The sequence below is a fragment of the Peromyscus eremicus genome, chromosome 1 (assembly GCF_949786415.1).
Source record: "Peromyscus eremicus chromosome 1, PerEre_H2_v1, whole genome shotgun sequence".
NCBI classification, from domain to species: Eukaryota; Metazoa; Chordata; class Mammalia; order Rodentia; family Cricetidae; genus Peromyscus; species Peromyscus eremicus.
Genome location: NC_081416.1, coordinates 8,808,313 through 8,823,678, shown reverse-complemented (window position 1 = coordinate 8,823,678; position 15,366 = coordinate 8,808,313). Strand labels below are relative to the sequence as shown.

Below are 15,366 nucleotides of genomic sequence, written 5' to 3'. Positions count from 1 at the left end.
ACAGCCAGCCTCTGATGAAAGGACTGAGCCTAAGTCTTGGCCACAAAGAAATGTTTCTTAGGATTCCAAGAGGGATACCTAAGAGCCTGTTGCAGCCCTGGGACTCCCAACCACAATAGTGGACAGCCTCTCACTTCTACAACACTATGATAAGGAACTAAACAACCACCAAAAAGAAAGAACTTATTTCAATAAGCCAGTTTTTCTTTAATCAAGCCAGTATCTTTGGGATATAGGTTTTGTTTTGTTTTGTTGTAGTTGTTTCGTTTTTTTGAGACAGGGTTTCTCTGTGTAGTTTTGGTGCCTGTCCTGGATCTCGCTCTGCAGACCAGGCTGGCCTCGAACTCACAGAGATCCGCCTGGCTCTGCCTCCCGAGTGCTGGGATAAAAGGCATGTGCCACCACCGCCTCGCTGGGATATAGTTTTTTAAGCCAATGAGATTTTTGCTAACTAATTAATATCCTGGCACCATGCATGTCTATTCAGAGTAAAAGCTTGTGCATTCTGACGAGTTTCTCTGCTGACTTCTGACAGACAGAGCTCAAAGGTTTATAAAGCTCATGACTTAACGGTTCTTAAAAGCTGTAGGCTGGCATAAAGTTTAATTTTGCTATTTGATTCTTTCCTTTTTTTTTTTTTTTAAACAAACCACTAAATAAGCCACTTTATTAACAAAGTTTTTCTTGGAACTCCTGATATAACTTCTGTAGGATGAAGTCACATCATTTCCTAGCAGACAGATCTTTGGCAAAACCTTGGGGCTGAGTCACTCATGGGCAGTGACTCCCCCTCCAGAACCTCCCCACACAGTGGCACACCTGAAGAAAGGTAGACAACAAATGAAAACAGCGCTCAGGAGGGCTAGAGATCCACCCATGCCATGCAGCTGACATAGTCCCACTTCAACAGTCTGATGGGATTCATTCTTCTACTGCTCTACCCCACAGTGCTACCAGACCTGGCAGCTTCAGTTTGGGGAGGCCAAAGGCAGCTTTCTACCAGCAAAATGAACCTGGGATCCTCCAAAAGTGAGTATGCAATAGTGTGTATACAGAGGCACACCACTTTTTGGTTTTCCTTGGCTTTTCAAAGGATCCGAAATGTCAGGGAGAACATTAAGATCCTAGATGCTGGAAGCATTCCACCCCTGCCCAGACCAAGCCAATTACCTAAGGCAGATTGGTCTATGCTTCTACCCACCCATCTTCATGAGAGTCCAGTTGTTGTCCATCTGCTTGGCAGCTTGGAGAAAGTAGCGCCCATCAGTCCACATGGCTGCATGCTCTTCCGTGATGATGGCTGTGCCTAGAGCAAAGAAGCAAGAAAAGAAAAGTTTCTGACCAGCACTGACAATCTGTGAAAAACATGGTAGCAGGCAGCCAGGGAAGTGAGGAGCACCTGCTCTCACTGGGGCAGAGGGGTTCTAGACTCCAAGGCAACCTCCGGGTAAGAGAATGATGCCATGGCAACTGCGGATCAGACTCTGCAGGAAGCATTTGTGAGGCCCAGACTACCAGGACGCTGGTCTCTGCACACATGCAGAGTTAAGGCTGGAACAGAGGACCATACAGCCAAATCTCATGACCAACAAGACAGGGTGGGGAAGTTCCTCTGCCCCAACAGACACCCTTAAAGAGCTGCTTCACCTCTCCCCAGAAGCAGCAACCCGGACCATTCGTGTCCACAGTGACTCAGCAGGCACCAGCTGGAAGTCCATGCCTCCCACCTCTATTCACCCTTAGTTCCCACAGACCTGGCAGACCTTGGGGCTTTCAGCAAAGGTGACGGCCAAAACCAACCTAAATGTGCCAACCAACACAAGCACTTAAGCCAAAGGAAGCAGAGGTGAACCACAAGTTGAGAGGGGCACCCACCTCATCTAGCTTGCTAAGGGATAGGAGCCCAAAGGGGAAACCACCCAAAAAGTCACGGCTGGAACAGCTTTGGAAAAGTTAGAACCTAACACCAAGGGAGCTCACCAGTACCCACTGTCACCTAACTCCACTGAAAACAGAGAAGCCAACAGTCAAGTACTCAGAGAACTTTACAGGACCAGTAAGCTAGTAAGCTCGAAGTTCATGTTTGGGGCACTACCTAGGCAGCTATGTTCAGTTTAACTAATGCTACTTTTTCTGTGTCTGTCATAAGCAATACAACGCTCAAAACTGTTCCTTATAACAGAAGGTTGTTTTGCTTTGCTTGAAACAGCAAAGACACAGAAAAGAACAGAGGGTCGCTAAAAGGTGACACTGATGAGGCAGGGAAACTGGAACCCACACCATCCTGCACAGGCTCAGTTGGGGACGTCCAGTTTGCATTTTATTTTTGGTTCTATAGCACAGGCTGAAACACAGTTCTGTTACTTCGGGAGGGGAACAAAAACAAACAAAGACAAAGGAAACACAGTAAATTCAGTGACTCACCTGCAGAGCCATCGAACCCAGAGACAAAAGCCCTCCGACAGTCACAGGGAGCAATGTACTCACTCTGGAAAAAAAAGGTGAGAGTTGGCCCTCCACTGTTCATTCCCTGTGCTGCAGCCCGGGGTATTACAAAGACTGGAGGATTCTTGGTACCTTTGCTCATGGAGCCAAAGGTACAGTAGAAAATCAAACCAAACATCTTTCTTAAAACTAACCAGGCATGGTGGCACACACCTGTAATCCCAACACTGAGGCAAAAGAATCTCAAGTTTGATGCCAGCCTGGGTTACACAGCAAGCTCCTGCCTCGAAAAGCAAAACAACAAGTCAGCACACACTGTGAAAGACCAATTGAAGGCTACGGAGTTAGTGCCCTTTAGCTCCACAGCCCCTTGGGGAACAAAGCAAGTACAGAGAACTGGTTCCCAACCGTTCTCCTCAATGAGATCCTGCAAACACTAGGAGCCTTCTCTCTCCCTTGCCTGACATTTTGGGCATCTGCTATTTTTCTGAAAAGTGTAGCTGCATTTCTGTTTTAACAAGTCTCTCATTAGACACTGGTACTTTCTGAACACCCTGTCTGTGTTCCCTTCATGGTGGAATCAGTCTCCCACACAGGCCCTCCCCTTCCTGTGAGGTAATCAGAAGAAGCACTTCCTCCAATCCAAGGGGCTCCAGCAAAAACAGGCCCCACCCACTGATAATCCCCCTGCCTCAGTGAGGGAAGGGGGTGGGCAGGAGGTGTGAGAAACCACCACATGGCAGCCAGGGAAGTAGTGTTCATGTAACTTGCACAAAGTAAATAGCAGGGTTTGAACCTGAGCTGTCAGCCCCAGAACCTGCACTTCGAAGCCTGTGCCAGACTACCTTCTACCACAAAGTATCTCCCATCCTCAGGACTCTGGGATAAGATCAATGACAAGCAAGAAAACTGAGCATGATGGCTAATACAGTCACTTCAGAGGATCCAGAACCACCTAGCAGAGGGTGGAGTAAGATTAGGCTAATCAAGGAAGATTGACCCACCCTAACTGTGGGTGGTACCGTTCCATAGGCTGGAGTCCCAGACGGAATAGAAAGGAGAAAGTGTGCTGAACACCAGCATTCATCTCTCTCTGCCTCCCAGCTGTGGATGCCATGTGACCAGCCACCTCATGTTCCAGTGGCCACGCCTTTCCTGCCATGACGGAGTGTATCCTCAAACCCTTCCTCCCATATGGTTCTTCTGTACACTGTGAATGTGTGTTGCTCTCATTGGTTAATAAAAAGCTGACAGGCTGGTAGCTGGGCAGGAAGTTAGGCAGGAAAGCCAAACTGAGAATGCTGGGAAGGAGAAGGGCGGAGTCAAGTCTCCAGCCAGATGCAGAGGAAGCAAGATGAGAATGCTGTACTGAGAAAAGGTATCAACCCATGTGGCTAAACATAGATAAGAATTATGGGTTAATTTAAGTGTAAGAGCTAGTTAGTAATAAGCCTGAGCTACTAGCTGAGCATTTATAAGTAATATTTAGCCTCTGGATGGTTATTCAGGAACTGGCGGGCGGGAGAGAATCATCCAATTACAGTAAGTAGCTTTTGTCAGATATTTAACGACAATTTTAGCCAGACAATTAACTAACACACTAAAGTTCAAAAAGAAAATCTGTAAGTAGCTTGCCCTCTGTCAGGCTGATAGTGCGTAGGCCAGAATCCAAGGCCAGCTCTGCTTGTGTCTGTCAGGCTGACAGTGCATAGGCCAGGATCCAAGGCCAGCTCTGCTTGTCTGTCAGGCTGATAGTGCGTAGGCCAGGATCCAAGGCCAGCTCTGCTTGTGTCTGTCAGGCTGATAGTGCATAGGCCAGGATCCAAGGCCAGCTCTGCTTGTGTCTGTCAGGCTGATAGTACATAGGCCAGGATCCAAGGCCAGCTCTGCTTGTGTCTGTCAGGCTGATAGTGCATAGGCCAGGATCCAAGGCCAGCTCTGCTTGTGTCCAGAACCGAGTCTCCTTCCACTGCCAGCAGATTCCCAGGCCGAAAGACTCAGCAAGGGAAATAACAGTAGGTATGGTAGCACACACTTGCCATGTCAGCACTGAAGAGGCTGAGGCAGGAGACTCATGAGTTAAGAAACAGTCAGAGTTATATGAATGGCAAGACCCTAGAGGGAGGGAAGGAACTTAGGGTAGAGAATGGGGCTGCTGGCCAGAGCCCAGGGCATTTGGAGACAGTCAGTACAATTGAGGAGGAAATTACCCATGCTCCACTCCTGCTGTCTACCCTCTCACCAAAGCTGCTGCAACCATCATCTGGGACTCTCAGGGAGAGTGAGATGTGGAGCAGATGAGATGTGGAGCAAGAGCTGCAGACCACACCTGGCCCCCAGCCTAGGCACAAGCTCTGCTGCTCACTCAGCTCAATTCATGTCTCTAACGTGTGTCGTTCCCACTACCAAACCCAAAAGAGCACACACAGCAAACAAAACACAAAGACAATTCACTAGACCTACAGAGAAAAGAAGACATGGCCACCTACCAGTCATTTATGAATGGCAGAATCCTTATTTATTAGCCAAGTGAATGCTGGGTACAAGACTTTTAAAAGAGAGGCAGGGGAGCACCAGGCCCTGTGGCACAGGCCTCTATCAGCTGCTCAGGAGGTTGAGGCAGGAAGATCTCAAGTTTAAGGCCTGCCGGGACTACAAGGACAGCTGGGGCAGCTTAATAAAATAAAATTTTAATTAAAAAACAACTGTCTCAAAATAAATTTTAAAGAATGTTAAGGAGAAAGGAGCTGGAGAGGATAAAAATAACATCTCTCCTACGCCTGTTGGGAAGGACAGACAGGATACGGGGTTGGCCTCAGCAGAAGTCTGGAAGTGGTGCATGTACACAGAAGAGACATCTTCCTGAGAAAGCATCTGAGGAACCAGGGCAACAAAGCCAACAGAAGTAACTCATCCTCTCAGCAAGGACGCTCTCAACTGACAACATGGCTCCCTGATGTTGCCTCCTACCTGGGACAGAGTGAGGATGCCCTGACAGTGCTAATGACTCCAGATCTCTCAGAGACATATGTCTCCAATGTGGCCGGCCCCATTACTCTGTGGGCAAGCCTGCGGGGCGGGGGCAGACCACAGGTTCCATCCAGCCCCCAGCAGAAAGCAGGGGACAGATTTCTCCAGCAGATGAGCATGTCTAGCCTGGGACCCAGACAAGGCCTGGGGCAAGAACCAGACATGACCTAAGCTATCAGCAAGCCAGAAGGACACCGCCAGTGAGACTGGCAGCAGCAATCCTCCACACTCAGGCTACAGAGGCCAGACAAGCGGAGTCCTGGCCTGTGCTCTCCCCCAGTCATGACGCTGGCAAAGCCCAGGAACGTTCTCCCCAGAGCAGGCTAAGGGAACGGCACAAGGAAGCAGACACAGCCGCTGGCTTTCCCTGCCGAATTTCCCACTTCTCTGCGTTTCTCCTAAGAGGACTCGGGCCCAAGCCTCGCTATTTCCACCTGAACACTGCCCTGAAAGCCACACTTCAGACACAGAGTTCCAAGGACACGGATATTTTTAGGATTAACACATCTTATTACCACTTCCCTTCAAACTCTCTGATGGCTGCCTGTCATGTTTAAGACCAAATGCAAATCCCAGCCCAGTCCCCAAGTTACCACCTGACCAAGCCCTGCTGTCCCCTGGGACCCCTAACCCCAGCCCAACCAGTGCCTTCTCACCAGTGCACGGGGAGGAATGTCATCTCCACGGAGACTGCCTGACCTACCAGACAACACAGCCACCCAGTCACGTCCAACACTCTGTACAGAAGCCGCTTTTGCTCAGGGAACACTTTATACTTATGCCGCATAGGTCCTTCACGCCTCCCCAGAGTGTCCCTCAAGATCAAAGTGGTCACAACTGTCCCTGTGCACAGAACAGGTACCATGCAGTGGGTCCCCAACCAACATGTGCAGAATAAATGCCTTTCTCCCTCTGCCACGAAACCTTACCCATCTCTACAAAAATGGAGGAAGAGACCATGAGCCAGGAAACCAAGGAAGTGGAGCCTCCCTGAAGCCTCCAGAAGTAACAGGGCCCTGCTGCTCCACTGCAGACCTGGAGACCTCTGGAGCTGTGAGGGAACCCATCTGTGCTGTTTGTCCGAGCAGTGACAGGAGACAGGAAAAGGCTGGAGGGACTCCTCAACCCCGAGTGCTTACAGCACAGGCGGCAGGCCGGCAGGCAGGACAAGGGGTCATCTTCTACAGGGAGCACCTGCTCCCTCACGCTCACTGCCGCCACACTGGGCTGCAGCCCTCAGAACTTGGGAAAATGAGAAAGGCGTGTGTTCATGAGAAACCTCCCCATTTTTAGATGTTGGCGTCTAACTCAAACAATATAAATAAAGCACACCTACAAACTACAAAAAGACCCTCAGTCATCTCTCAAAATCCAGCTCCAAAACCCCTCCCTCTACCACAATGCTTCCCTACCAACTCCAGCTTGCAGAGGTCTCCCACATCTGTGAGTCTTGGATGATGGTGACAAACAACACTGGCTGAGGAATTTGGCTCAATTCCCATTTGTTGCCAATGACTATATTCATTTCTTCCAACTCTAATACCACAGCAGGTCTAGAAGGAACCACCTCCCCCAGCTACAGATGGAAAAATGAACCTGAAGCTCACAGAAGTCAATTACTCCCTTCCACTCAAGGGACCACATGGCAAATGGTAGAGGGAAGATTTGAACTCGGGCCTGACTCTTAGAAGCCCTCATCCTTGCTGCACAGTCAAGCAATTTCCTATTTTTAACTATGTATAATCCATACAGTACAAATGGGTTATAAACTCAGAAGGAACAAGGAATGCAAGTATGCCCCCAGAGTCCTCAACCTTCAATAACCACACAATCGACAACTCAAGCCTATGACCAAGCCTGGAACACAGCTTACTAGCTGGATAAACCTTGGGCTCAGCTTGCTCATCTGTGAAATGGGGAGAAGATGATGCCCACACTACAGGGTTGGGTATGAGCTAGTGCTCAGCACTAACAAGGTGCAGCACTTGCTCCTCTGCATCAGGCAGCCAGCCAGACATAGGGAACCTCATCAGGCTTCTCAGTCAGCTCTCTGGCCAGCCACAGGAGACACGAGCTACAGCCGCATAGGGTGCGCCAAATATGCAGTCCAAAGCTTGCTCTAGCTTCAAGGAGCTTAAACCCAAAGGCCACACTCAGAGGTTTAACCTGGGCCACCAGGGACAGGTGAGGAGGACGGAGAGGACAACCCAGAGGGCAAAGCTAGAGAAGGCCAGAAGCAAGAGACAAATGGTCTGGGGCTGCCAGTCAATGGCCTGACAACAGAGGCAGCAGCAGAGAATTCTGGGAACAGTCTGAAGACACAGTCAGAGGCCCAAACATCTCCCTGAAAGGCTTGTACTCCACCCTGCAAGTTCTAGAGAAATACTAAGGTTGAGGACAGGGTGGTAACTAGTGCTGAGTTTTAAGAAGAGCTGTCACATGGCCACATGCACATGGAACAAGGCAAGGACAACTAATGCCTGAATGCCAGGACAAGCAAGACGAAAGTTATTACATCCCACACTGGAGACACATCTTCCTCCTCCCTGACCCTGCACTCCTATAAGCCACGTGTCTGGAACATGCCTCAAACACATTAAGTTCTCAACAAAAGTGAACCTGAATGTTTAGATGTCTATACACAGAAAATACAACGTGTTTTTGTGAATAGAGACATAAGCTCCTTATGCCCAAACACTGACGTAATGAATGCCCTGGCTTTGGCACTCCCCCCCTAAATGGAACAGAGTCAATGTGAGGAAAGACTAACACTCCTGCCGTAGTGTAGACGGATTACTGGATAGTGGCTGCCCAGCTAGAACTTCATTTCCCAGGCCCCACTGCTACTAGGTAAGTTACATGATAGGAAGGGATGGCTGGGTCAAGAGTTAAAATAAATATGTTCTCTCCGCACTCTTTCTCCCTGTGCTAGCTAGAAAGGTGGTACCACAGATGAAGGAGCCCAGGTCAGGTCTCTCATCAACCAGGAATTCTGTACTACAGGATCGAGACTTAAGACTTCACAGCGCCAGGCCCCTAAAGCTACACGATGCATTACCCACCACAGGCACTGGCGTCTAATAAACTAGTGGGTAAAATCACGACTCTGCCCCAGGATTAAGTTTAAGGAACAAAACAAAACAGGAGGCTGACTTCAGGAGGCATGGAAAAAAAATACAAAGAGTTTAGGAAAATCTGACTCATGTCTTCCAGGAGAAACATACACTGCCAAACACTCACATTAGCAGATTCACCCTGACAAAATGTGACCCTTTGACTCAGCCAAGCCAAAGAGCAGAACTCAGGGCCTTGCAGATGAGAAGGGTGAGGAATTAGGATTTCTGAAATCCTGGCCCTGTCCCCATCCAGTGACTGTCCTGGCTTGAAGCAGGAGATGCCTGGGAATCCCAATGTCTGCCTGAGATAGTGCGTCCAGATTACCACTGAAAGTTCCCCTGGGCCTTGTTCTGGGATTAAAGAGAACCCCGTAAATCGATGGAGGATGGAGAGAGGCCGACCACCGAAGTGCCAAGTCCTTGCATAATCACTCATTGGGGTTCGTCTGTTTCCTCTCTACTAGGGAACAGTATGTGGGTGTATTTGTATTTTGGAAAGTACACAAAGGACAGAATTCAAGATTCCCCTTCACTTCTCTAGCGCCCTCCCTTCTCCACCCCTAGAAGGAATTCCACCAACCTTGAATCAGGCTGAAATGAAACAATTAGGGTCACAGAAAACAGAGCCTCTCTATTGCAGAGGAGGCTGCTGAACAAGTCACACACAAAGAAGCCCTTCCTCCCTGTTCTCAGAGTCCTGGCAAGGACCCAGAGCCCCACTTAGTGGAGTCACCCCAACTGCACAGTGGGCCCCACAGGGACTGAAGCCAGGGACCCAGTGCTGTTGCTGCCATCCTAACCACTCGTGGGCCCTACCCTGGAGAGTCTCTCTGCTACCTGCATGCACGGCTCACACTTACAGCATGCCCTGCTGTTTCTCCTCCCAAGCTTTGCTCTCTAAGGCCAACGCTCAACTTCAGACCCTCTTTACTCAGACTCCAGGATTCTACCTGACCCATCAACAGGTTTCTACTTCTGTGTCTTCCTCCTCCAACCAATCCATATTCAATAACACCCCTATTGGTCATGTCACTTTCCTGTTCCAAAATCCTTCCTGAGTTCCTGCTAACAAAACCCTCAACTCAGCCAGACATGGGGGCACACTGTAATCCTTGCAGGCAGGAGGACAGGCATTCAGAGTTACCCTCTGCTACAATACCAAGCTTGAGACTAGGCTGGGCTATAAGAGAGTCTCAAAACAAAAACAAAACTCCTGACTATGAACAGGTTATGAAAAGGAATGGATGACTGACAGGGGTTTTTTTGGTTTTGGTTTTTTTTTATGAATGTCTCTGTCTGTTTCTCTCACTCTTTCCCTCTCTACCTCTCTCCTCACATCCAAATTCTAACTGCCCATAGTCCAATTAAATGCACTTCCTCAAGGAAGCCTTCCTCACTCTACTGTCTGAAGGTCCCTCTCACCTAGGGATGCAGTCCATACGTAGACAAGCTTATGCCGTGAACAACAGCAGCCTCTGCCTACATGTGGCTACTAAGCACTAAAGAAAAGTAGACTGAAATTTAAGTATTTAATTTTATTTCACTTTAACCAACTACAATGTATTTTTCCCCCCCGAGTTAGGGTTTCTCCACGTGGCCTTGGCTGTCCTGGAACTCACTCTGTAGATCAGGCTGGCCTCAAACTCACAAAGATCTGCCTACCTCTGCCTCCTGAGTGCTGGGATTAAATGCACCACCACCCTGCAAATTGCAATGTAATTTTAAAACAGATATTCAATTATTAGATTCAATTATTAGAAAACCTTTGGGTATGCTTAGAACAACTTGGGTACGTGAGTCTACTTTGTCAACTATAAATTTAATGAAAGGTATATACAGACCAAATACTCAAAACCGTATATTCAAATTGAGGTGTTTTATAAATATAAAGTACCATATTTGAATGGTTCCTATAAAAAGTAATCTATACTCTTTATACTGATGTATGAAAATGATAAATCTTCTGATACACTGAAGTAAGAAATGTATTAATACTTTACCTTATAGTGTGGCTAAAGATTTAAAGTGATACCTCACAAATTTCTCCTAGATGGTGCTGGCTAAACCCTTCCCTACAACATGTGGGATTTTATATTTGTGTTCACATCTCCAATTGTGGCTTGTCTATTTTTTTACTCAAAGGGGACTCTTATTAGCTTCCACAATGGTGATATTAACAATAGAAGCAGCTCACACAATGAAACCTAAGGGGCAGACCTGCTTAAAGTATTTGCTGACAGCAGCCCTGTGACTCACATGTCACTGTCCCCTTTCTGCAGGCAAGCTGAGACTGAAGTCTAACATCTAAGTGACTGGTTAAGTGGCAAATCTGACATCCAAGCATTTGAACGGATAATCCCTCAGGCCCACATGGGAGCCACCTGCCTCTACATTTGTCCAGCCCCTAAGCAGGCAGGCAGAAATGGTAAACAAATAAAGCTCAGTCTCCCCTACAAACTCATGTCAGGCAGTTACGTCACAGCAACAAAGAAAGCCAGTGAAAGATGAAAAAACAGGAGCAGAGTGGTGGGGAGGACGGAAGGACAAGAGTCAGGAATAGAGCTGGGTGTGGTGCTGCATGTGATCTCAGCAGTCCAGGGGCTAAGCCAAGAGGATTGAGGATCAAGAGTTCAAGGCCAGGGACTAGACAGATGGCTCAGCAGTTAAAAGTACTTATTGCTCCTTGCAAAGGACCTGAGTTCAATTCCCAGCATGCACACTGAGCAGCTCACAAGCACAACCACTTGTAACTTGAGCTCCAGGGGTCCGACACCTCTGGCCTCTGCGGGTACCTGCACTGTCATGCGTACACACACACACACACACACACACACACACTTAAAAATAATTAAAAATTAACTCAAGGCCAGCCTGGGCTACATAGTCACTAGCACTGAACAAGCCTGATGTATTGTTTTTAGGATGCTGCTAAGTGACACATTTTCTTGGGGTTGGAGCCTCAACCTCCTTATTGAGGAAAAAAGTTTCAACAAAGATATTCCAGTAACAGCTGAAGGACTGAGTAAACCTGCACCAGCCTGTCCTTTGGCCAGTCTTACTATCATTGCCGAAGAGTATATTAGGTCACATTCAATGTCAGAGGCAGAAGCATCTAAAATTCAATGAGTCGAAGGAGAAAACCAGCTTTGTGATAAATGTTCGTGAATAGCGCCCAGGACTGAGAACATCAAGAAAAACTTGGGTTGGCTTAGCTGTGAGAGTGTTCTCTACAGACAGTACAGAGCGTAGCTAAGACCAGGTTAAAGAGACAGAAACCCAAACAGACACACAGCTGCACACACAGCCTGAACTGGAGGTGCATTGAGGCTCAAATCTTCCTGCACTAGGCCACCCTTGGAGGTGAAGGGTCACAAATAAAGTAAATGTGTTAAGGAAAGGAAAGGGGAGGAGAGCAAATGGAAAAGGGAAAGGGGTGGGTGAAAGCCCTTAATCAGCATCAGCTCTGTCATATGCAGTGGAGCCCTGAGGACACTTAGGTAAAACACGATTCTGGTTACATGAAGCACGTGAAGTGTCAGACTTCTGGAACCTGAAATACAATGGAGGATTACAGGAGCAGGGAGGAAGGGAAACGGAGGGGTCCTTTAATGGGTAGAGTTTCCAGCTGCTTTGCAAGATGAAGAACTTGTAGAAATCTGTCATGTAACAATGTGTGCATGTTGCTAACATCGCAGTACTGCACATTCTAAGTCATTATGCTGGTAGATTCTGTGTGATGTTTGACTACAGCTCACTTCACTGTTTAGATCACAGACGTGTTTGTAGAGCATCTGACAAGACACAAACACCTCAGAACGCATATGGAGAGCACTTCTAAATACCACACACGGAGGTCGGATCTTAGCAGTGTACAGTCACACCTTTACTTGCCACCTGCACCCTCATGGTAGACCCCAATCACTTGCTTGTTCCACATGATGTTGGGGGGTGGGAGCACAAGACAGGGAGTTCCAGCAATCTCATCCTCCCCTGGACTCTGGACCTGGGATGAAGGCTATGGCTCAGTCTAGTATCTTCAAAGTAAGAGATAAGGAAATGAAAGCCTAGCAGTTTATACTCCCTGCTCTGTAACCTGCCTGTTGGCCCAGGAAAAAAAAATGATGTAAAGCAAAGGGGTCACGACCCACAGGTTAAGAACCACTGGTCTAAACTCCCAAAGCATTTTTATTGTCCATGGTGTGTGGAAGCAGTTTCTGCCACTTGCAACTGGGGACTCCTCAAACCCAGCCTTAACTCACACTAACACTTTACACTTCCCTGAGACTTCACCAGGGACACTGCCACACAATTCTAAGACTATCTGCCTCCCTGGTTTTGTTCCTATTAACCCTCACCTGGAACCCCTTTCCTTCCCCTCCCCTGTTTCCACAACCCACACTGGATCCACCCTTCAGGTTCTAGTTCAACTATCTTGTCTCACAAATCCCCCATGATCACCCTCTCCCACCCTCCCACTTCCACAGCCTGATCAAGTTTTCTGCACAGTAGTCAACACACTCTCTCTGCCTTACAAGAGACACATGTGTGCATGTCTGTGGGTGATAATGCATACATGTATGAGGGTACCTCGAGAGGCAAGTAAGAGGTATCAGATAACCTAGAGCTAGAACTGCAGACAGTTATGAGCTGCCTAACATGGATGCTGAGTATCAAACTCAACTCTGCTGGAAGGTCAGCAACTGTTCTTAACTGCTGAGTCATCTCTCCCGCCCCACACACAGACAGCTTAACCCCACTACTAACGTGGTTCTTCTTCTCTTTTTGGTTTTTCAAGACAGGGTTTCTCTGTGTAGCCCTGGCTGTCCTGGACTCATTCTATAGACCAGGCTGGCCTCGAACTCAGAGATTCGCCTGCCTCTGCCTCAAGTACTGGGATTAAAGGCGTGCGCCACCACCCAGTTAACTGATTCTTAAGGTAGAAAACAATTCTCCTGTTGGCATGAGGCACAACCACTGAGGCAGTGCCCTGCACATGAGCAAAGGCTGGAAAACAACACACATATAGATGCCTCAACGGGGAGCAAAAGCACTTTGTACACTGTTTCTTCTCTCACTAAACCGGAACCTTCCACCTCTGTAACCCTTTAGTACCATCACAGGGTGACACTCACACCTGCTGACCTGCCTACATCAAGTTAGTCCTGAGTTCATTCATCACCACGAAGATGGAGCTCCTTGGTGGCTTCCTACCTATCTTCTAGCAATGCCAGAGGGGTAGGACCATCTGCATAGGCACAGAGAGGCAAAAGAGACAATTCTGATGGGGTCAGAACATGGCAGAAGCAGTGGGATGGAAGACATCAGCAATGGAAAGATCCAGAACTTATGCCCTTAATTTACCCACTGACTTCTTCACAATCTACTGGAAGAGCTGAATTCACTGGGAACAAAGAAGAAGGGTCAATGCTGCAGGCATTCAGTGAGAGTTAACCAGGTACCACTCCTGTGTCAGGCCCCAGAAGACACACTTACTCATGGGCTCACAACTAGAATTCTATAAACACGTTAGAGCTGAGGGGAGATAAAAGGCAAGGAGGGTGATGGGTCCTCTCTTCAGCCATCTCTACTTGGTACCTGGTGGGCATCTCCTGACGGGATGATATAGGCCTGGATTGGTTCTGCCACATACTCGGCGTTCCTCATAGCTTGTCGCAGCTGCCGAAGCAGCTCTGATGTCACCTTTGGAGCCATCCTGTGGTCTGCAACAACAGAAGAATTTGTTCCAAAACCAGCCTGGCTCCCGCAATTCAACTGACTAGTAGTTCAAAGCAAGCTAAAGGAGGGTACCTCCCACATCCCATCTTCCCTCATCCCATCCTCCCTAATCCCATCCTCCCTCATCCCATCTCCCTCATCCCATCTCCCTCATCCCATCCTCTCTCATCCCATCCTCCCTCATCCCATCCTCCCTCATCCCATCCTCCCTCATCCCATCCTCCCTCATCCCATCCTCCCTCATCCCATCTCCCTCATCCCATCCTCCCTCATCCCATCCTCCCTCATCCCATCCTCCCTCATCCCATCCTCCCTCATCCCATCTCCCTCATCCCATCTCCCTCATCCCATCTCCCTCATCCCATCTCCCTCATCCCATCTCCCTCATCCCATCTCCCTCATCCCATCTCCCTCATCCCATCCTCCCTCATCCCATCTCCCTCATCCCATCTCCCTCATCCCATCTCCCTCATCTCATCCTCCCTCATCCCATCTCCCTCATACCATCCTCCCTCATACCATCCTCCCTCATACCATCCTCCCACCTTCCATCCTCCCATCTCCCTCATCCCATCCTCCTGCAGCTTCATCTTCAAACTGACTACTCCACCACCAGACTAAGCATGAACAGCCAAAGACACTTATGTTTATAGTTATTAAATATTACTTCCAAACAGCCATTAGGTGGCAAGAAAAAGTTTGCCACTAAGACTCATTTTCCAATTATCTTGCACTTCTAGGATATTACTCTAAGGAGATAATTAAACAGATATATAAAAATATAGGTGTCAACCTTTGTTTATAACTGTAGAAGAAACAGGAATTATTGGTTAGATAAACTATGATGCATAGAACACTAAGCAAGCCATGAAAACTTATATAGACCTAGGAAAATATTACATAGGTGTATGTGTGGGATGTATACTGGAAAGATGTCTAAGCCTGGTGGATAATTAAAAACATATTTTGAAAGGGCATATGTAGATTACTCTACTTTAAAATTGCATTTTAAAATGTACACATGCACAAAGAAGTTTCC

The 15,366-nt window shown here is 47.9% G+C and overlaps 1 protein-coding gene across 5 annotated transcripts in view; it reads right to left on the bottom strand.

Moving 5' to 3' along the window:
- Xpnpep1 (X-prolyl aminopeptidase 1) overlaps positions 1–15,366 on the bottom strand; it is a 52,184-nt gene that overhangs the window by 22,484 nt on the left and 14,334 nt on the right. For all 5 annotated transcript variants that reach the window (XM_059256643.1, XM_059256627.1, XM_059256648.1 and 2 more), the window contains 3 exons: positions 14,187–14,311; positions 2,425–2,488; positions 1,202–1,306 (listed from right to left, as the gene is read on the bottom strand). In XM_059256643.1, the coding sequence (XP_059112626.1) occupies positions 1,202–1,306; positions 2,425–2,488; positions 14,187–14,303 (286 nt within the window). In that variant the 5' untranslated portion in view covers positions 14,304–14,311. The remainder of the gene's footprint in view (positions 1–1,201; positions 1,307–2,424; positions 2,489–14,186; positions 14,312–15,366) is intronic.